Source organism: Cupressus sempervirens, chromosome 7 (genome assembly GCF_028749045.1).
Source record: "Cupressus sempervirens isolate cs-2001-9-10 chromosome 7, ASM2874904v1, whole genome shotgun sequence".
Lineage (NCBI taxonomy): Eukaryota > Viridiplantae > Streptophyta > Pinopsida > Cupressales > Cupressaceae > Cupressus > Cupressus sempervirens.
The window spans coordinates 709392698-709417505 of record NC_143124.1 but is presented as its reverse complement, the minus strand read 5'-3'; the positions used below and the strand labels follow the sequence as shown (position 1 = coordinate 709417505).

General features: G+C 34.4%; 1 protein-coding gene across 4 annotated transcripts in view; it reads left to right on the top strand.

Moving 5' to 3' along the window:
- LOC149549187 (Rab3 GTPase-activating protein non-catalytic subunit) overlaps nt 1-22293 on the top strand; it is a 131398-nt gene extending 109105 nt beyond the window's left edge. For all 4 annotated transcript variants that reach the window (XM_089792599.1, XM_089792601.1, XM_089792600.1 and 1 more), the window contains one exon: nt 21746-22293. In XM_089792599.1, the coding sequence (XP_089648725.1) occupies nt 21746-21943 (198 nt within the window). In that variant the 3' untranslated portion in view covers nt 21944-22293. The remainder of the gene's footprint in view (nt 1-21745) is intronic.
- The last annotated feature ends 2515 nt before the right edge of the window (nt 22294-24808 follow it).

The following is a 24808-nucleotide window of genomic DNA, read 5'->3' as shown; positions in this document are numbered from 1 at the left end:
GACAACTTATCTCAATGGGATTCAACTGAAATACATTGCCTTTGTCCTTGTTCCTGTGGAAATCTCATTTCCATTCTTATCCTTAATTGAACATTTCTTATCAGTGAATTACAAATGATAACCCTTGTTAACAAGTTGTCCAACACTTAACAAGCTGTGTTTTAATTCATCAACAAAATATACATCATCAGTGATAGTCTTACCATCAAGAGTTATAGAGCCTTTTCCTTTTATCAAACAAGGTGCATTGTTACCAACTCTAACAACACCTCCATCATAGCTCTCGAATTCAACAAATTTATCTCTATTACCTATCATGTGATGTGAACAATCACTATCTATAATTCAATCTATTCTCTTTTTCTCAACATGTGAAATAAGCGATTTTTCTTCTTTAATAGCAACAAATCCTATTCATCTCCATCATCACTATCTATAGAATTGATATCTTTGACGTCAATCTCTTCATCACTAACATAGAGACATTATTTAGAAATTTTCGATTCGTAAGGTCTAGACCTTAGATTCTCTTGTAGGACATCTAGAAGCAAAATGACCAATCTTCTTACAAACAAAGGTAACTTATTTTGGATATTCCCTTACCTCTAGGCTCTCAACTGCAATTAATGCTTCAAATTCGTCCTTATTTCTTCTTTCTTGTACATCTGCCCAATCACTTGCATAATCTCTAATACCTTTGCTACTGGTGCTTGCACTTTTGGTTAGTATTGTCTTATCATAATGTGCGCAAGCTCTAAAAGCAGTTTCAATTCTAGGCAAAGCATCTTTCAGTCGTCCTATTTCAAAAACTTGCAATCTACCAATCAGTGTTTCCCTTTTAAAACCTTTGATAAAAGGAATGACTTCTTCAATTGCATGTACCTTGTTCTCATTAGGTGGTGTTAAGGATCTGAGAATCTTTTGTACAACTTCATCTTTTGTCATGGTTCCTCCCGAATTTTTATCCCTGTAGTTATTTCAGTAATGCTCTGTACATATCACTCTCTTCTTCTAGCATTCTTGCATTTTCTAGCTTAGTTATCCAATTCTGCAACTTCGCTTTCTTTGTGTTATCATCTCCTTCATATAACTTTTCCAACTCAATCCAAATATCATGTGCTAGGTCAAGTTCCTTTACCTCAATGAATTCTGATCCTGATAGAGCACTGATCAATGTCTCCCTTGCAATCATGTTGTACTAGAATATCATCTTCTCCTCATCTGTGCTTGAAGATAGCTTTTTTTCTCTTATTTTACATCAACCTCATTTTTTGTAATCAACCAGTACTCAAATCCCATGCAGATCAAACATGTACACATCTTGTTCTTCCAGCTGTCATAATTATTACCATCAAACTTAGGATTCTCCTTCCTATAAGCCATAGTAGATCTTACCAAGTTGTTAAGCTTCCTTCTCAAAGAGGACCTGATGTTGTGTTACCAATTGTTAAAAAGTAAAGTCCACACACAACTGAGAGTTGGGTAGGGTGAATCAGTTTTGACCAAATACAATTAAAACCGAACTTGTAAAACTGATCTCCAACAATTTAAACAATGATGCACAACAACAAGAAGCAACACACCATAACACAATGATTTGTTGAGTAGGGAAATCCTCGATCAGAGGAAAAACCCTAAGGGGATGGCACCCACAAGATAATATAGTAATATATAACTTCCTTGTGAAAGGATGTGACCTTATTAGGAGTCAAATACAATGCATTTAGTACATCAGTCCTCGTAAGAGGACAAATCCTTGTTAGGAGGCTTTGAACCCTTGTTAAAAGGTTCCAACTCTATTAAAGAAAGATAGGAAACAAGGAGACCCACTGTCTAAATGCTCCAGCAAGTGTGAAAACTAAAATCTTTTGGATAACATATCCAAAATCATGAACTGACCGATTTGCAACTTACTTGCCAAAATAGTTCCTTTAAAGCTCACCTCAGTCATTGAACATTACCATTGCTCTGCTTTGATCATCCAACATGTAAGCTCGCATCCACATCAATTGATCACATATGGCATACCTAACCAAGGAACATATGTTTCCTTTATACCCTTTACAAATAACTAATTAGATCAGCTTGTTAGAGCTTCCCCAATGTACATTTAATTTTATAGGTCCATGCTAAGGCATATAGGCCTTCGTAACTATTATTACAATTATATAATAAAGTGCCTACACGTTACACACCAAAGATATAGCATTATATAATGATAAAATATACACTTTCTCAACATGATCGTCTGCCAGTAAAATATGCCATAGGTTACACAATAGCGACCTTTATGGAATAACCCAAAAGCTTCTCATTCTCAAACATATGTGCACGAACAAGTCTTATATCATATCCCAATTTCACTAACATTAATTTCTACTTGCCAATAAGATATAGCAAAAATACTACCAACTATCTTTGTCATCATTCCTTGTACATTGGTCTTCCAGCTTTTACCAAATAAGTTGTAACTCGTCTAGAACTCAATATAAGACTCAGCAAACATAGACATGATGTCTATACTCATTCTGCTACACAAATCTAAGGTTGCATACAAAATGTTGTCACCAACTAACTTCGTTGTACTGATAATCAATCTGTGATATACAAAATTTGTGTTTGTCATTGATCATACAAATATATGACATCAATGACAAAGCTAGTCGTCAATACAACATCTTAGCAATTCATTCAAGTGCCAACAAATGCCTCAACTCCTAACAGAAACATGATTCTATGTTCATGAATCATGAATGTATTCTTCAATTATTCAAATGGATTATGATAAAAATCTGGATCAATGGGGTTTTCAGCAGCTGCAAGTGGTAGATCAACATCATCATTGGAACCCAAACTGATTCCAATAGCACAAGAGTCTGTTGTGGCATCACCATCATCATCCATGTCAAGCAAAGTGGCTCTAGCAAGATTCTAAATGGTCAAATCCAAGTTAGCAGACTCAAGTCCCATATCTAAAGCATCTCTACCCCTTCTTGTATATTGGATCCTTCTGTGCCATGAGGTGCAAGTGGGTGTGAATAAACACCAAGTCTTCAGCTTTCTTTGCAGCCAACCGGTTATGCTTTACTAGTAGATAAAGGAGTATGTTCTCCAATTCCATTCAACGATAGAAGAGGTCACAACCTAGGTAGAAAACCAACAAAAAATAATAAAAATACGAGATAAATTCAATAGTATTAAGTCTTGAAATCTACAATGTAAGTGGCCAAAAAAAACTTAAAAACTTCCTTGTGATAGCATCTTAATTGCAAGAGGTTGAAGGTACATATAATCTTACCAATGAAGGTACCACCATGTAATAGCATCCATTCTAATTTGGTCATTGATGGTAGTAGGGTTTGCATCTTTTCTTGAGACGAATAATCCAAATTCTCTCTTGACATTTGCCCCCACCTATGTATCACTGAAGAGTCTACTAACTGCTCTCTTGTAACTACTAGCAACGTCAACATCTCTATATGGTGGCACTCTACCTGGAATAACAAGTACCTCTCTCTTAGAATACCTGGGAGATAGAGCATATGCTTGGAGGTGCGAAGGTGTAGTCATCTTGTTTCAGCGATGAAGAACAATTGCTTCTACTACTCTCAAGATCACTGTCTCCTTTGTTTATTTTGTGATATCAAATGATGTTCATGTAAGTTATCTTGATGTAAATTATGTAAATTAAAAATCTAGATATCTCTCAATAAACAAGGATAGAGGATTATATTATAACTTACCAATTTTACTTTTTCCAACATGGTCTCTGTGGCATCATAGATGTCCCCCCAGCATGGCTCATTAGTGTCGACAAACCAAAGCATAGACATGATAGGCTCGGTGAATTCCAATACATAATCCACACATGTCCACCAATCATCATCCAATATCATTGTTTTCACCTTTTAGCCCCTTCTTGTATTGGATTGCTTCCAAATACCCCATTGGTTGCTAAGAAAGATATGTGGCAATACCTCTTTCACCCTCATAAATAGTGCAACAAGATTGTGTGTCGTGCAAATCAGTTTTCAGCCACCTTAGAACATGTTAATAATAATTTAATAACACATTTAAAATATGTAAACAACACAAAAAATATTTTATTCAATTATGTAAAACATGACCTAAAATGATGAAGCAAACTAAAAAAAAAAAAAAAACTTACCTTCAATAATTCCAATCTAGAGAAAGTTCTGAAAATTGCTTTGTATAACACATAGTGGTTTGTTACACACATCTGAATCTCCACGCTCCCATCACATATTTTCTTGACCCACTCTTTTGGGTGCTAGTTGCTTGCATCACCAAATTGAGGGAGTGGATGGTGAATAGTGTCCAATAGATATGTAATGTCCCCATTTTAGCAGGTTCATGCAGTTGGCTTGGTCAGTTCACTGTCGCAACCCTCTTGAGCTGACAGTGGGATTTGAGGGTTTCAGTTGTGGTGTTATAGGCTTTTCAGTAGCCTATGGTGTGTTTTGGCTCCATTTGAGGCACTTACTATATATTTTAAGTCAAACTGTTGGTTCCAATGAGCTCAGTTGAGTTAGAGGAGTTGTGTGATGCTCTCAGTTTTTATTTCGAGCTTCTAGTTTGTGCTCCAAGAATCTTGGAGGGAGCGTCTATTTATAGTAAGTCACCTTGTCAGGTTCATTCATCGTCTTTCATCATCAAGATCACTTGGTGTCATCAAATTTCGATAATGATGCTTCTTCTGTTTTTCTCACGAGACGGGTGAATTATTATTATTATTCATCTAAAAACGCTGAGGTTGTTATTTTTGTCGGTGTTGTTGGTTGGTTGGTCACTTTAGTATCATAGCTTGTTGGTGTTAATGTCTGATAGCTTGAGTTGGATAATTATATGACTGTACATGTAATTATATATGAGATAATTTTATGTGATATATAAACTTATTATTTGAGAGAAATATATATATATATATATATATTTTTTTTTTTTAATTATTGAATAGACATGTCCTCTGAAGGGACATGCCTATTCATGACCTATGTTTAAATATAAAAAGAGGATGTTGCATATGGAAAACATATACCTCAATACAGGGAATGCTTAGTACATTTGCAGCATCATTCCGGGAAACTTAACAATTGGAACTCAGACGAAAAGTTTTAAATTGTGGGAACAAGAAACAGTGGCCTTGCGTGTCAAAATATTAAGTTATGGTGGAAAAGGTCATTTTTGAGCCAAAATCAATTAATAAATTATATTAATGACAATTATATTTTAATATTGTGTGTGGGAAGCTTCTTAAGTGAATTTCATTTGGGAAACTTTGTGCCATTTGGAGATTATAAATATGAGCACATTTGATGAGTAAAGCATCCAATTATTTAATTATCTTATCTTTCTTTGTTGTCTTTGTGACACTTCTGAAGTTCTAAAATTTTGTGCCCTTGCTGAAGTATAAGGGTTTTGGATCTACATCTGAAGTATTGTAGATTCAATTCTAAGATTACTTGACAAATTGTGCTGAGGTATACGATTTGTCATTTCTCCTATTGTGTTAACTGTTGCTAAGGAGAAGTTTAATTTTTCTTGTTGCTGGAGGTTGCTCTGGAATTTGTGAAGGGATTCACTGGAATTGTTATATCAAATTGTGTGCTGGTTAATTTGGAGTTGGTTGAGCGCCAGTTTATATCTGTTGCTGGGTGTTATTTTCTATGTGCACTTTGGGAGCAGCATTTTCCAAATCTGCAAATTGCATTTGTTTGTTGAAGAATTCTTTGTTGTTGCTAGTCTTCATTATAGAGGGTTTCAAGGCATGTCTTACCTGTAAGTTTATGGATTGTAACTTCTAATTTTTCTGCGTATTGTTGATTTAGATAATAAGGAATATTTTATCAATTGGGTTGTTGGTATTTTGTGAAAATACTCAGTATCAAAGTTGATATTGAAATCTAGAAATTTTCAGCTGTATAGTCCTTATGTAATTGTTACCAATTTAGCCTACCTCCTAAATTGCTATGTTAAAATTACTTATATATTGCACTATGTGTTTTAAGTCATTGATCATGCATATTACAGAATGGTTTGGATGCAGAATGTGAAGCACAAATATCAATAAACAAGAGAAATCGATCATTTTTAGTCAAGTTACGTACAAGTACCAAAATAGTTGACATTTATTGAAATATATTTCAGAACTGTTTTATAAGGTATGAAATATTCAAATTTTAGACAGTACTTGATACAATACATTCAGATACCACACAAGTCGTGGCAGCTCCTAATATGATATCTAAATAAACACATTGCATAAACAGAAAAGTATTGGAGAGATAAGGGGAAAAGCCTCCATTGCCTGAATAGAAGAGTTGTTGATTTGAATGTTGAAGAAGATTTGAGCCCGCACCTCCATCTTTGAATACACCTACAAAATATAAAAAAGGGGGTTAGTTCATACGAATTGAGCAATGAGAACCATTCCAATTATCTCTACACTACTTAGTGTTCCTACAACATGATTATTAAGATAACTGCATTAAAAGATGCAAAGGCAAAAGAAATATATGAAAACAAAGCAGGTTTTATGCTAATAAGTTTGTTTCATGTGCAGATACAGGCATGAAGTTTGAGGTTATTGAAGGATCATACATAAGTTACACATATGAAGCTTTTTGACTGAATCATGTAAAGGCGAAGACTGAAGATCTTGGGAAGACCGTTAAGGTGGCATACATATGTTACAAGTATTGGACCTTCTGGTTGAACCAAAGCAATTGACTGAAGATTTGAAGAGATTGTTAAAGGGATGTACATCAATTACAAGTGTAAAACCTTTCAATCAAATCATGAAGCAAAAAGAGGACAACCACAAACAAAAGCATTAAAGGGACGAGTCATATTTGACATGAAACCTTTTGCTTTTATATATGTATACAGATCAGATGAGTTAAATATTAAAGGGACAAGTCGAATAGGCTTGAAACCTTTTGTTTCAGATCGAGAAACAGGGCTGAAAACATTAGGTTGCTGAAAGAGAGCAAATACAAGTGTGCCAAATGAGAGATTGAAAATCAAACAGAGTATCTAAGTGCAGCGATGATAGATTCCTACAAGGGTGACATGGAAAATAAAAGTGCCAGAATTCAAGCATGAACAACAGGAAGTAAAAGATGTGTCAATCTCAGATTTATGGAAAAGAAAATCAGAAGAAAGATATATTAAACCATATAGATCTGCTGATCTTTGTGTACAATAGCATCATGAATGTCAATGTAGGAAATTTGAATTATGTTTTGCAAATATACAAACATATACGGAACTCAGGTGTGACTGCTGATATGACAACTTATAATATATTATTAAAGATGTGGTCCATTGCTGAAAAAGTTGATTTGGAAGAACATTTTTATAGAGAAATTCTATGCAAAGGGGCAGTTGGGGAGTTGAAAATGGATGTTATAGTACACAACACAATGATCCAGGTTTTTTGGGAAGGCAAAAATGTAGGCATTAACAATTGGAAGAAAAATGGGCTCTATGGGGCAAGTGCAAATATTATTTTTGAATTCAGAAAATTTACTCTCTGAAAATAACAACCATAGAAGGCAGATATCAAGTGTTGTTTTCTGTAATGGTGCATCCAAAACAGCTGAGTTCAAACCTACGGTTGTCACATACAACATTATGATGAAGACTTTCAAAAAAAGGCATGAAACTGGAGTACAACCCGAGTCTATTACATACACTACTGTAACACTAGATAGCATGAGAGCAAAGCAATAACAGCAGCAGTGGTATAATTTACAGCAGAAAATCATGTTTTAGCAGTCATAGCTTATAGTAGAGTTATAATTTACAACAGAAAATCATGTTTCAGCAGTCATAGCTTATGACATACAAGTAACCGGAGCAAGAACTCACAACTCATTGATAATGGATCTGAAAAATCATAGATGAAAAACTCTGTGATATTTTGCTAAAAGCACGATATATCAGTTGTTACTGAGCAGGCCACTATAATCGGCTCTTATATAGCTGTCGATATTTAGTTTGTCACGCAACAAGTTTTATCAGTTAAAATCGTGAAATCCTGTGAATATAGTGTTAAAAAGTACAAGCTAAAATGAGTTAAAATAGTCCGTCTCTGTTACGACTGCAAAAATGACATGATTAGAGTTTTCCCATCTCTGTTGTGATTGGAAAAGAAGTCTGCAAAACGAAGGGGAACATGGAATCTTCCAACTTCAACTGCAACAACCCATTTATCTTCCTACTGCAACTACAAGTCTACTGTAGCTGCAAAAAATGTTTGTCGTCAATTGTGTCTCAGTTTTAAATTTTGTTAACCTTGCTTATTCAAAACCAAATTTATTTGCAAATATTTTTTTTATTTGGTTGATTCATCACTTCATTGTAAATATTTATAAAATATTTAATATTTAGATTTGCATAGTAAATAACATAGTTGAAAAACGCAGTCTCAACAATAACTCAACTAACCCAATTTATTTGAAAAACTCGAACTCACCAAAGTCTCGGTGAAAAAATCGGCGATAAATCAGTACTTTCATTGAACTTTTTAAAATATTCTTAAAAACAAACATATACAATGTATTTTAATTTTTGATAATATATTTAATTCATTTATTATTTTCAATGTAAAAATAAATGCTAAATATATTCTATAAATATTTACAAATTAATAATATATGCTATATATTATTTAATATTTACAATGTAAACTAAATACTAAAAATATTCTATAAATATTTACAAATCAATAATGTATTTTATAATTTTTAATAGTTTATTTTAAATATCATTTACAATGTAAAACTAAATACTAAATATATTTTATAAATATTACAAATTATTAATATACTTTATAATTTTTAATAATAATAATTTTTTATTTACAATGCAAAACTAAATACTAAATACTGAATATACTCTATAAATATTTACAAATTAATCATGGATTTTATATATTATTTACTATGCAAATCTAAATATTAAATATTTTATAAATATTTACAATGAAGTGATGAATCAACCAAATAAAAAAAATATTTGCAAATAAATCTGGTTTTGAATAAGCAAGGTTTACAAAATTTAAAACTGAGACATAATTGACAACAAACATTTTTTGTAGCTGCAGTAGACTTGTAATTGCAGTTGGAAGGTAAATGGGTTGTTGCAGTTCAAGTTGGAAGATTCCACGTTCCCCTTCGTTTTGTAGACTTCTTTTCCAGTCGCAACAAAGATGGGAAAACCCTAATCATGTCATTTTTGCAGTCGCAACAGAGACAAAGACAATTTTAACTCGGATTAGCTTGCATTTTTTAACAATATACTTGAGCGATTTCGTGATTTTAATTGATAAAACTTGCTGTGTGCCAAACTAAATATCGACAGTGATATAAGAGGTGATTATATCAGCCTGCTCAGTGACAAGCGATATATCGTGCTTTTAGCAAAATATCGCAGAGTTTTTCATCTATGTGAAAAATAATGGAGAAGCAAATAGCTTACATGAGAAGGAGCCATAAAATCACATAAATAAGAAGACATATACGTCATAGCTTATAGCTGTAGCTGATCAACAAATCTCATGTGATAGAAACCCAAATCTGAAGGATAATGGAGTCACGAATGGACAATGTCCATCCCCAGAATACAAACCCAGCCATCATGGCGTTCACCAACAACTCACGGCTTTTGGGAGCCACATAATAATAGAGAAGAGGAACCACCGAAACAGAAAGAGGAAACCCATGAAGCTCACAACATGAACAAGAACTCATGGCATAAACCCGTGAAAAAATTGAAGCAAAGCCACAGAATGGAGATGAAGAGTCATGGCGTCCAGCAAAAACAAGTACTTGAACCACGAGGGATTTAACAAAGGGTGTTGTTAGCCAAAAAATGAAGATCACACTGGTTCTAATACTTAACAGAATAGAGCTCACGGCAAACAAAGAAAACCCGTGAGGAAACCCACTCATGGCTATAACCATGAAAGCCATGACATGAAGAACAAAGCAACATCAAGGTCACGGCATGAAGACGGCTCATGAAACAACCCAACACTAATGGCGACCATACAAATGGCAACAATGACATCCAAACAAAAGGCAAACACCAGAGAAACTCGCTGAACTATTATGATGGCAGTTAGGGTTTATAAAACCCTTCTTCTCCTTCTACACCCATGCATCGATAATGAAAGGAAACAATGACTTTCACCTCACCTTTTGCATTGTTTAAATACATTTTTGGGTCCGGATATAAGGGAGGTGTAAAAAGTTTAAATCTTTTATTATTTTTATTTTTATATATTAAATGATTTAATTGATTATTATTTGATATGTAAACAATAATAATAGAGAAAGATTTATTAATTCACTTAGTCACATTGTACAGTTAAAATTCTGAAGTGTTAAAATTATAAAACACTAAAGAATTATTAATTTTTTTTTTTAAAAAAAATGCAAAAGAGCTTAATCAAGGAGTGATTTTAATTATAAATCTGGAGACTACAAGTGACTTTCAATTAAGGCAAAGAGCTATTTTTAGCAGAGAGACTCTATTTCATCTAGACGTTACATGGAGTTCATTCTCAGTTAAGGAGATAGTTTGGGTTTCTCATGCAGTTGAGAGCATTTTTGTGCTATTTTTGGCGAGATATGGAACAGTTAAGGCCAGTTTTGCATGCAATTTATTTTGGGAGCCTGTTTTATGCATTTTTGCATGGTTATTGATGAGTTTCACATGCTATATTTTTGGATTGATTTTGAGATCCGACCTGGGGTTTTGTGCTTGATTTTGAGGAAACAAAGGCAGTTTTCCAGTTGGCTATCAGTTGGACAGGTGGTTGAGAGCAGTTTTCAAGGGTTTTTTCACAATTTGGATCAGTTTTGACTCATTTTTTCCATGCATATTTTTTATATTCGAATTAGGGTTTTGAGCTCTATTTATTGTACATTCACCTCATTACAAGGTATCTTCTTTCGGGCTCAAATTTTTTGCACATTGCAAATTTTGAGTTGATTGTAAAAGAACTTTGTAGTAGAGATTTTTCAATATTAGTTAAACAGATTCAGGTTCCTTCTCATTTATTCTTGTGCAGTATTATGGATTCTTTTCTTTTATGTTGTGTTCGTCCTTCATTAAAGCTATATTCCTTATTGCATGTTAGAATCTCAATGCTTGTAATTGCAGGTCTTTGTTTGTGTCCTTATTCTTTTTATAGAAAATTGGTAAAACCTACGTTTTCCTTTCAAAGCAAAAGATTTCGGGTCCTTGCATGGAATCACTTTTGTAGTTGCATGTTTGTCTAAGTATTGTCAATCATTCATATTATGGGTAATTTGTGTTGATTTGATTAAAGTTCCATACAAATCATTGGTGTATCACCTCATCTAGGTTTAGTATGTGTTATTTTCATTCACTTCTCATCCCTTTTCTCGTATACAATTAAAGTTTTAGGTGATCATTATTTAGGAACCGGTCTAACTTTCAGAGATTCATCTCTCATTTTAGGACAACCCACCACCTGAGAGAGTTTCCATGTCTCAACAAGATAGCTAGATTTTGTATCTCGCTATAGGCACAATCCTGATTGACAACAGTAATAACTAAATATTTGAGTTGAAATTATTATTGCAAAATCTTCTAGTTTTCTGCTATATTGTTGTATTAAAATTGCAAAACCTCGAGAACAAAAAAAAAAGAAATCAATTCTTCAGCACAGATTGTTTGAGAGCTAGTTGGGTTACTATAGTGATATCAAAGCTTGCTTGCAAAGTGTTTGACGAAATGTCAAACAACTATATTATAAAAGAATTTAGTGTTTGTTGAAGTTATAATTGGTACGGGTTATTATAGTGGTATCAAAGTGGTTTCCTACCATCCTATGGGGTAGAAAAGTTATTTTATTTTCAAATTTGTTGTTGCATTTGGAGTGACCAGCACTCTAGCATTTTCTAGCCATGGACAAACATAGGAGGACTGGCAGTTCTAGAAGTCGGTGGAGTCACGAGGAAGTTACTACGAAAATGAAAGCTTTGCAAGAGAGTATGGAGAAACTTAAGATTCATCAACAGAGGTTGGCTGAGAGCTTGTCGAATCCAGAGACAGTTGAGAGAGCTGCGAGGTACATGGTTTCCACCTTTAGAAGGTCAACGAGGAGGCTTGAGTTTTCCCCAATAGGTGTCCATGATGTAGATGTACCTATATTTAGTACGACACCTGCTAGTCCTATCTGTAGTGATGATGATGGACTTATTTCACGGGGACATGTGGATGTATCAATGCCCTGGGTGGATAGCAACATTGAGCTTCAACATGTTGAGGCTCCTAGAGTAGTTGCTACGATTATTTCAGAGGCAGTTGATGTTGTAGTTGTCACTGACTATTTAGACTCTCCTGAGGAGGGAGTTGTTATTGGAGACTTATATGTTAGCTATCGTAGTGTTACTCCAGTGTAGGAAGCAGTTGCTTTCTCAGGTAGTATTGATGCATGTACGGAGTCACCCAACTATGATGTTGGTGATCTGGGTGTTACAACGGAGTCAGTAGATGTGGGTTCATGCTCTAGCTTAATTGATTCACAACTTGGCATAGAGTCAACTAACGAAAGTTGAGGCTCTGTTAGGTGGTGGGAATGCAAATAGTATGGACACCTCTGATGATTTGTTGGATGATGCTATGAGTTGCATTGGGTATGACACACCTTGTCAGATATTGGGTGATGACTCTGAAGAGTTTTTGGATAGGTCCCAGGATCGATGTTTGCAAGATCTTAGTATTGAGGTGGAAGCTAAGACATGTGAAGTGATTGATACTGTGAGGGCTTCCATTTCTTCGGATTAGGAGTTGATTGAGGTACATAGTAGTTGTATTTTGGATTTAGAGTTGTGCAAGGACGATAATACAAGTATGAGCAATCTTGTGGTGGGTAGTTTTGATTCAGTTTTCTATCATAGTGCAGTTAGTGAGACAGAGAGCTTGCATAGGAGTCAAGGGTTACAAAGGCATCATATGACTTGTCAGCTAAAGGTGAGTGATAGTGACATTTCTTCAACTCTTGAGCATTATGTGGCCATCTATTAGATGCTAGCTACATATGGTTGGGGTGCTCCTGTGTTAGATGAGCACAATGATAGTAGTTTTTCTCTAGCAGAGGCTCATGTGCTTCGAGAGGCTGTCAGGATCTTGAAGCATAGTTACTCTCAGTTAGTTGCTGATAGGGATTACCTTCTAGAGTGGGGTAGCACCTACAATGACACGTTGTTAGGGAAAGAGGAGGTAGTTGAGCTCACCCCGGAGCTTGAGGTGACAGTGGACTCTCTTCAGTATACTCAGTTGACTCTTTAGGAGTTACAGTCATGATTGGATGAGGTGACTGTGGAGTTGGAGCATGTTCGGACCACACCAACCCTAGATCCAATTCAATTGCATATTGTGGTTGGTGGTGAGTTTGCTTCTACGGTTGGGAATGATGGACATGATAATGTGGCCGGCACATTCATCTAGCATATGGGTGCAGTAGGTACAGAGGAGGTGAGAGCATCAGTTGAGACAAATTCTCATGGTGATTTGCCTCATGTTGGAAGCGAATCTATTTCTTCATTTCATATAGCTGGTACCATTGGACAATTGGCAGCGCCACATTTTCAAAGGGATCAGCAGTGGGTCGCAGGCGAGCAGGTTGATGCTTCCACATATAATTTCTACTACATAGAGTCCTTCACGGAGTATCTATTGGAGAGTTCGGAAGTGAGAGAGGATTAATATAGAGTTTCTGATGGTACTCTTATCCGAGGCTCTTGTGCTATCCAGAGGTTGGTGGGAAAGATTGTAGAGACTGTCTACTATGCTTCCCCATAGGGATTTTGAGGTTGAGTTTGCTGAGAGGGTTGCCCAAGATCCTGCCCGACCAATAGTTTGGAGTCGGAGATTGCAGCCATCCTCTGATTCCCAGTTTGATGATGTTGAGCCCTTGACAAAGATTGAGATTTTTTATCGGCATTACGCTGGGAGGAGTGCTCATCATTTTTCTTTTGATCCACAAGTAGAGGACATGGTTTCACGTCGGTGTGGGTTGGCTCTAATTTCATACCATCCATTATGGGATGGGTTAGGACCATCTTTTGTAGATGAGATTGATAGCTGCAAGTTAGATCCCTTGCAGTATCTACACACCTAGGACATTTTGGCGAAGGTTGGAGTTGGTGGTACTGATTCAGGTACCTATGGTTGTTACCATCTCCACATTGTAGTTGGGTGTGAGTATCAATTTGATGGGAACTCAGGTGTGGACAAAGTTGGTATTTCAGTTGGGTTAAGTTCCAATGAGTTGTTGCTTTCATCAGCACCTAGGGTCAGTTTTCAGATGATTCTGATGTTGATGCCTGTTATTTGGCTGTTGGTGCTACAAGAGTTGCTTGTACACGACAAAGTATGCAGTTCTACCTTTGGGATTCAAGTGGACTGTGGTGTTCATTTTGCTCCGTGATTGCTTAGGGACAAGCAATCTTAGGGAGGGAGGACTATAATGTCCCCATTTTTAGCAGGTTCCAGTAGTTGACTTGGTCACTTCACCATCGCGACCCTCGTGAGCTGACAGTGGGATTTGATGGTTTTAGTTGTGGGGTTATAGGCTTTTTAGTAGCCTATGTTATGTTTTGGCTCCATTTGAGGGACTTACTATTTATAGTAAGTCAAATTGTTGGTTCTGATGAGCTCAGTTGAGTTAGAGGAGTTGTGTGATGTTCTCAGTTTTTATTTCAGGCTTCTAGTTTGGGCTCCAAGAATCTTGGAGGGAGCGTTTATTTATAGCAAGTCACCCTGTCAGGTTCATTCATCATCTTTCATCATCAGGATCACTTTGGTGTTATCAAATTTCGATTCTGATGCTTTTTTAGTTTTTTTTGCAAGATGGGTGAATTATTTATTCATCTAAAAATGTTGAGGTTGCTATTTTTGTTAGTGTTGTTGGTTGGTCACTTTAGTATCATAGCTCGTTGGAACCGGGACGAAAAGTTTTAAATCATGAGAACAAGAATGTGGCCTTGCATGTCAAAATATTAAGTTATGGTGGAAAAGGTCATTTTTGGAGCCAAAAGCAATTAATAAATTATATTAATGACTATTATATTTTGATGTTGTGTGTGGGAAGCTTCTTAAGTGAAGTTCATTTGGGAAACTTTGTGCCATTTGGAGATTATAAATATGAGCCCATTTGATGGGTAAAGCATCCAATTATTTGATTATCTTATCTTTGCTGTCTTTGTAACACTTCTGAAGTTTTGAAATTTTGTGCCCTTGCTGAAGTATAAGGGTTTGGGATCTACATTAGAAGTATTGTAGATTCAATTCTGAGATTGCTTGGCAAATTGTGCTGAGGTATACAATTTGTCATTTCTTCTACTGTATTAACTATTGCCAAGGAGAAGTTTAATTTTGCTTGCTGTTGGAGGGTGTTCTGGAATTTGTGAAGGTATTCACTTGAATTGTTATATCAAATTGTGTGCTAGTTAATTTGGAGTTGGTTGAGTGCCAATTTATATTTGTTGCTAGGTGTTATTTTCTATCTACACTTTGGGAGCAGCATTTTCCAAATCTGCAGTTGCATTTGTTTGTTGAAGAATCCTTTATTGTTGCTAGTCTTCATTTCAGAGGGTTTCAAGGCATGTCTTGCCTATAAGTTCATGGATTGTAACTTTTAATTTTTTTGGGTATTGTTGATTTAGATAATAGAGAGTATTTTGTCAATTGGGTTGTTGATATTTTGTGAAAATACTCAGTATCTAGGTTGATATTGAAATCTACAAAATTTTCAGCTGTATATTCCCTATGTAATATCTAAATATTTGAGTTGAAATTATTATTTCAAAATCTTCTAGTTATCTACTATATTGTTGTATCAAAATTATAAAATCTCAAGAACAAAAAAAAAAAAATCAGTTCTTGAACATAGACTGTTTGAGAGCCAGTCAGGTTATTACAAGATATGATCATATCTAGCCTCTACTAAAGCACCTACAACCTTGTAAACATTTGCATTCTTTGTAATTACTTGGACAACATAATCATGACCATAGACTCTCGAATCAATCATAACCCTGGCAATGAATTTTGCATCTTTTACTTATCCTTACAATCAATTGCCTTCAAAATCATTGACCCCTTGCTGGGTACAAACGTTATTTTGATTAATGGATGGTTTTTGCAATCTTTCCATCCATAAAAAACAATAGACACATCTGTTTGAAACTAAAAATCTCTTATTGGTTTTAATTGGGCCTTTACATTTTTTTCTCATTATGTAATAAGGTGGTGGACCCCTTTTCATATCTAGGGCCTTGGTAACCAAAAGATGCATTATTTATTGATTGCACCATCTCCCTCCAATAAGGTGATCTAACTAAGTCGAATGGAAGACCATTGGCAGAGAGGTAATGCCCAATTTTTTCATCAGCAATATCTCTTAGCTCATTTTGAAATACCTTATTGTAAGGAAACTTGCAACAAAAAAATAGAACCGTTTCTACATAACACATAATAGATCTGAAATAAATATCTAATTAAAATCTACATTCAAGAGAATAGACAACATACCCACAAAAATTGTGACACAAGATATACCTTGAGAAACCCTCATTGAGGGAAAAAACTCTAGTCTCCAAAAACATCAATCACCATGTATTATTCACAAAAACCCCATTGCAATACAACCATGGAAACCTTCAAAAGCCATAGCCACAATCAAGCAATCCATGTGAACAAACATGAATTCACACATCTCATGCCATGCTTCCAACTTTCTGAAATGCTACCTTGGCTAACCTGTCAAGCTTTGTCTTGCTCAACTCTTGTTTGCTCACTTTTTTTCCCTCTTGTCTTTCTTTCTTGCCTCTACAACTACCCTTGTGGCTGCTTATATAATAGCAAGTCCCACAAAATCACCAAGTGGTATTACATAAACTATTTGCTACCTAACCCATTGACCCCACATTTAATTCATTTTCCTAATATTAAATAATTACATCAAATATTATCACAATGTTATAATACAGCTCATGAAGTATATCCCATGGGAATTTTTACATGTTGCATGTCCATCTAGGTGCTCCTAGGTGTAACATTACATAATAAAATAAAATAATACAATATAACAATAATATGCAATGTGTGCAACACACATAATCTCAACACTTATCTATGGGCTTCTCTTGCGGGTGGTGATTTGTGGTTCTTCTACATCTTCATCCTCTGTATAAGGCAATTGCAAGAATGGATGTCTAGAGGTTGTTTGAGTGAGTGGTGTTATTGTTTTTTGTTTCCTAGTATAGCATTCTTGTTTCCCTTTTGCAACTAATTTGTCAACATCTTGTTCTTTAATGAGTGTCACTATTTACCCAACTGACAACCCCTTCTTATTTGGCCCTCGGTCCTCACACATTAATCCCTTTACCCCCAAGGCCCAGAAAATGAAGTTTGATTCAGTAGTTGGAGCTTTTATATTGTGGGTTGCAAAAATTACATTTCCTATTAACCCCCCCCCCGTCTCCAAGCATTGATAAACTCTTGTATCGTGTCTCCATAAAGGAGACTTTTTATTAATTTTAATTTTTTGAGATCCTCCACATCCATTGAGCTTTGACAACTCATTTTTGCAATCTATAACAAAAATGAAAAAAAATACTTCATAACTTATACAAAAACTTGAAAAAACTCATTTAAAAAAAAACCTGGCAACTATCTATCAAAAACCTAAAGAATACGATTGAAGTGCATAGCTTAAACAGTCAAATCTTCTTTTTGGAAGGTATTTGCTACTCCACGATCAATCTCCTTCGAATACAATTACCTCGCTTCAAAATCAAAAGATGAAGAGAGCAAAATCAGAGAGCATGTGTGAAATGAAATGTGTTTGGAGGCTCCATATTGAGGGTTTTTTAGGGTTTGGAGAAAAAATAATACAAAGGTGTTATTAAAGTGGTTTTGGGCCCACTTTACATGCTTGGATGTCATGGGTTCTTGGCAGTTTCCGCAGGCAGTCCTCCTTGGTTTGTGCCCAATCCACATAGGGTTCATGGTCGGACTTGTGGGTTTGTCTGTTTCCGCAATGGTGTAGACCCAAAAGGACCCACAAGTTCGAGCATGGATCCTATGCAAACCTGGTGCAGACCATTCCATGTACCTGGATCGGGTTCGCATGTGGACTATTGAGGGTCCAGGGTGTGAACTTGTTAACTCAAATAATACCATTATTTTCTTTCATACTAGGCTTACAGCATGGTAAATAATTTCTTTTCTGCATCTTCGTAGAGTATCCATTTCTTGTTTCTCTCCTTCCAACTTATTCACTATTGTATATTATAATTCCCATTCTTCCTGCCCCCTTCCTTCAAGGAATGAATTTGAAAGCCTTCTTATATCACGATCTTGGAATGAGGAGTCACAAAGCAAAGAGACATAGCTTATCATTTTCCTCTCTTAATAGTATCATGACACATCACTAATAATCCTGATTGGTTAGCATGCAAAACAATTAGCCTTCTTACAAATCGTACCTCCTTAAATAGATCGTTGACGACTTAAGTATTATTGTGCTTTCACAGTCATGCCTGCTGTCCATGATACTGGTTATCATTTGTTCTTTCTAATACTCCCCTCTTGTTTTGGTAATTAGTAAGGCATAGTCACCTTACGTTCGAAAATAATACTACTGTTGTTCTTCCTTCAAATATATTTAATTTTTAAAAGCTGTCTGTATAAAATCGCTGACTTTGTCAACACACATAATCACTGACAAATCAAAATCTATAATCATTGGTGGAGCCAATCATATAAGGCTAGGGTGGCATATGCTGACTAATCATTTGATTTTTTATTTGAATCGTTATTTCTGTGGTTTGTCTTTATTCTATATAATCACTCCCTTATATTGAGAGCCTTTCCCATGTGCAATGTTGAGACTAGAATAGCTCTCCCAAGTTTGGATCACACGCTTTCTATTGCTGCATACTCTAATATTATTAGTTGTTTGCTAAGTTACCAGTACTCCCCTATTTTCCTTCAAATGCTGGTACGGTACGTATCAGAATCGGATACGTACAAAAATCCATGTAGAATTGGACTGGATTCAATTTTTTTAAGTCTAAAACCAGTCTGTGACTTTTGCAACCCTTATCCTTACTTTTTTATGCTTACATGGCAATTTGACTTCGAATCTGGGTGTTGACGTGGCATTTCAACTTGGTGACGGGTTTTTAAAACTCTTCTTCCATCCAAAAACCCTAAATCTCACATCTAAAGCTCGTTTGAACAGAGGCCTTTGCCGCTGCAAACAGAAGCCTTAGTCTGCTTTCCGCCCAAATGTAAGCAGAAACACCTGTTGTTCGAATCTACGTCCAAACGTTCGTTTGAAGATCAACTTGTGACAGTGTAAAGAATTTGTTGCAAACGATGCAAACAATTTGTTGCAGACGACACATTGCCAAGACGACGGAGCAACCTGCGGGAGCAACCTGTGTTGTCAGGTATGAGTAATTTTATTTTATTTTATGAAAGTTTTACAATGCTTAAGGTTATGGAATATATTTAGGATTTTTTAAAAATATATTATAAGAACTACTATAGTAGATGTTATGGGGATACCGATACTTGTAATGATTTAGGATTTTTTAAAAATTTATTATAAATATTAAACTTCAAAATACTACATATAAATAATAATAATAGTACATTGTATTTTTTATTATATGTTTTTAAAGTTTCTAAAATAGCTGAACTTTAAATTTAAATTGAAAGTTTTTTTAATGTATAGATATTATAATATTATATTATTAATAATTATTTTTAGCATGTTATTTAGTAGTATTATTTAATATTAATATTTTTTTAAAACTTGTTGGCTCTTGTAGATTGTAATGGCAGCTTCTATTGCTCTACCCAAATTCAAGACCAACTCTGTGAAATGCAACCGATTGGTAGCAAGTAAAGTAGAAGAATTGGTTTATGTGCATTCCAATTTGTGCCTTCTCACTTATAAACAAAATCAGTACAAGGAAGGGGGCACTTTATCTTCTTTGGAGTCAAATAGCCAACATGCTTCTAGTTGTGCAAGTGATACTGGGGATACATGTGGATCCACTGACCTTGATTTTCATGATGACCCATATGACGCTGATTACTAATTGTATTATTTTAAGTTATGACATAGTACACCATTATAAACGTGCCAGTGCAATTTTTATGATAGTTCTAAGTTATGTTTAACATATTGATATATTGTATTCTAAATTTAATTTTTGTTTGTACTTTTCAAGCTATATACATCATGCATACATATATATTAATGAATTTTATATGTTTTTTGTACGGACATATCCAAACGTCCCCAAAACCCCATCCCAAAAATTGTCGTACCCACGTATCCGTACCCGTGCCCAAACCCGTACCAGCAACTTAGGTTGTTTGTATAATCTTATCATTATAGTAATTATTATAATATTATTACTATTATAATTTATTATTAAATACAAAGATTAATTTATAATCATGGGTTGGATTAATTACTAATATTGTATATTAGTAATACTATTATTGATTATTAATTATGAATTGATACATAATATAATTGATGTTGATTATTTAAGTAAGTATTTACCAATATGCGAGCCAATTTATATGCATGCATGCATCAATTGTAGTTAATGAAAGACAAATGGCATCAAAATGCATTGAGGTTAAACCCACACAAATAGAGGGCAGTTGAGTCAAGTATGACGAGCAATACCTAAGGAAGGCAAGGTGGGGGGGGTGCAGGGGAGAGAGGGAGAGAGAGAGAGATAACCACATAAATAGAAGGCAGTTGAGTCAAGTAGTACCAGAGCAATACTTATGTATTATGAGAGATCACCAATACAGACTTTGACACAAGAATCAGCTCTGTCGAAACTCTCAAGCAAACAAGATAGGCCAAACCAGAGTATATGGTGTCATAAATGACAACAGAAAATGACAAATAGCATTACAATGCAATGAGGCTAAAACCGTCTAAGTTGGAGGCAGATGAAAAGAGAATTATGAGAGCATTGCTTATTTCGAAGAAATATATTTTGTTATTGAACAGTGTTGATAGATAGCAATTAAGCACCACAAAAATTATACTTTCATGTTGCATGTCATCATAAGAATTTTTGTAAAGAGCATGGTAACTTATTCAAACATAGATGTTGCAGTCTTTGTAAGGTATTCATGTATACACTCCAATTAAGGATCCTTTTTCTAAAATGACTTTCCAATGAATTTGGCATTAAACCTAGTAGGGTACAACTAAATAAGATTCTATAAACATTGATTACATTATGATTAAGTCTGACTGCCCAATGTGAAAAGTACATAGGTTCTAAGATTCATTTTCATATTTCATAATACGTCCTCCAAAGCATGGCGATTTCATTTGTTTGTAGAGCGAATTGGGCTAGCTAGTTGGTCTTCATCTATTTGGGATTGGCTGTCACTTATATCCCAAATCTAGAGAAAATTTGTGTTTATGAAATTTAATTTATATCTGCTTGAGGAAGAAGTCATGATGGTATTTGATGGCCAGATATTAGGCCTTATTCATTTGTTCTGCAATCACTATGACCTATCAAACATGAAGTTCCATTCAAATTTGTTATGAAGATTGAATAGAATGTTTTTTAGCCTTTTTGCTTTTCTCAATTAATTGATTTTGTATTTATGTCATTTACAGGTCTGGAAAATGCGCACAGGTCCACGCATCATGACGCTAAAATGTGCAAAAGGCTGTCAGTTATTACAGCCTGCTTGCAAGTTAACATGCTCATCATCGGATACATCTGATTATATTCCGTCACAGGTGTATCTACTGAATGGAGATTCCGGACAAATAGTAGTTTTGAATCCGTCCATGCAGCCATCTTCAATCTGAGTGCATTTCAAAACGGAAAAAAAAAATGGTACTGATTTTTTGAAATCGTCAGACAATGCAAATGCAATAATTTTAGTAAATGATCATATTTATGAACTGACTGCCAGCCCCAGAAATTTGTGATCATATATCATAGCTTATTTCACCATTCAAAATAATGTAAATTCAGCGACACCAAAATGTACCATTAAAAGTAAATCTGAGAATGATGTTTTATTGTGGCCTCATATGTCCTTTTTTACGCTTGTTTCAATGCAATCTAGATGAAGTTCTCTTTTAGCTCCTGTCATCTGGAACATGTATTTTGATATCCTTAATTTTAAAAGTATTGTTTCTTACATTCTATTCAATCATGCGCATTTGCAGAACTGTTATAATTTTTACTGCTGCAAACATTACATAACAACAGCAACATGGAATTCTGATGGTGAATTCAAGTGTTGAATTAACTTGTTTCCATGAATATCCATTAACACATATCTTTTTCAGTACAGAAATCCTTAATGGTGTGAAAATTCATAAGGATTTGAAAATTTTATTGATTGGGAGCACAGTTTAGGTCCCATCACGGATCAATGCTGTTTCCTTATTTATGAAGGCACTTCCAGCATTGGTAATACTAATATTTGAAGTATATAACTACTTCTATTGGTCGCCATTATTTTCTTCTCTGTACTTGATTTGATTAATAATATTGGATATATATTCAAATGTTGGTGTGAAGCTTTTATGTATGCCATGTAGTTTAACTGCGTCTTCTTTGATAAGAAACTTGATAAGTCACATAATTTACAAATGACTAGTTTTGACAAATCACGTACTACTTGTGTAGAATCAAATCATTATGAACCTTGAACTGAATTGTAATGTGTGGAATCAAATTGCACTATTGTGCAATAAGTTCTGATATTTCTAACATTGATGGGTTATGAAAAAATATTGTCAGTTGATGCAAAAATGTTTTTACATAGGTAATGGGTTGAAGTTTAAATTATTTATTTATTTATTATAATTGGTTGAAATTTATTATTATTATGTATTAAGTTAATCCAAGATTTTCTGGATGAGAGACTCACTACTTTACACCATTGTGTTGTACACTTTTGTATAAATTTGACATTTGTTTATTTGTTTATTGAGTGAAGATATTTATTTATTTTGTAGCTAATAAAAAAAAATTGTAAGACACACTAAAGCATGCTGTAATTTTTCAGCATTTGTGAGGCCTGAGAATATTTGTCTCTATAGATAAGTTCATTTTAAAATAGGATTGTACTTGGGACCACAAGATTGGTTTGTTCATTATGTTCAGTGCTTGAGCATTTGTGAGGCCTGAGAATATTTGCCTCTATAGATAAGTGCATTTAAAAATAGGATTGTACTTGGCACCACAAGATTGGTTTATTCATTATGTTTAGTGCTTGAGCTTTTGTGAGGCCTGAGAATATTTGCCTCTATAGATAAGTGCATTTAAAAATAGGATTGTACTTAGGACCACAAGATTGGTTTGTTCATTATGTTTAGTGCTTGAGCTGCATCCCACTCATTTAAAATTTTCTTATATTCTTCCAAAATATTGCAATGTTTTACCTCCACAATATTAGAGAAATAAATGGACTATTTTGATTGTAAGTGCTTAAGATATTAGGCAATGTAATAAATAAGAGGCCAATGTTTTCAAAAACTTTCCCAATCGGCGAATATAAAATAACAATAATGTTATATCATACAATCTGAAATAGCACTTCATCCAATAAATTCTTGGCAAGGATTTTTAACAATTTCTAAGTGATATTATTTATCCATAGAAGGATCTAGTTTCATTATACGTGTCCTTAAAAAGTGGAAACACTTCTGGTTGCCATTTCAAATTTAAGTCTTAGATGGCACCACGAGTTTGGAAATTATTATATATTTAGATTTTCTAAAAACAGATTGTAATTAATAAAATGACACCTTATTTTAAGATTGTAATGAAAGTTTATAGCTTTTGAAAATTGGACAAAATTTATATTTAAAGTGGCATTTTCACACATATCAATTGTAGTTTTGAAATTGTCTTTTACAAAAAAAATAATAGTTTCACTTATGCTCAATAAATGTCTTTTGTCTCTTCATTTCTTTCATTCCTTTCAACCTCTTCATGACATGTAAGGTTAAGTATAGCCATTATAGATGTGCATTGATCATGTGTAGTTGGGTTGGAATAGTAACTTAAACTGACATAATATTCAAATCGTGAAATCTTTGATGATTATTATTTTGGAGCGCTTGAAATTTTAATTACAACCTCCCTTCCACCTTACACCGTCTAACTCTTCATAATTATGGTTATATAGTAAAATAACCTATTTACTACATTTGCATGTAGCTTAAGGTGCACAAAAACACTAACCCAAAAAAATAACAATAGAAATATGAGAGTTGGAATCTATGTTTTGCCTAAATGGGTATTCAAAAATACTAACATATCAAACAAAAACTGCCACTAAACATGTTTTTGGATGATACAAGATTGTTCTTACATAGAATTTGTGGGCAATGAATGCTATGAAATATTCATATAATGTTTTAGATTGATGACTATTAAAGAAGTTTATTTCTCTTGTGGAAGTTGTGAGCTTCTTGTAGGTTGATACCCACAACAAGATCAAGGGCAAATATATTTTACCTTTGTAATGAGATAAATTTTGTAGATGGAAGAAATAAATAGGAAGCATGGAGAGTAATGATGATATTGTGGATACTAAAGTAAGATTCTTTGAGATGAAAGTTGACATTGCAAGCCTTTTCGAGTCTATGAAGACCATGAAGAGCCTAATGGAGACATTCATGGAGAAGATGTGTTTGTGTGGAGGATACCAA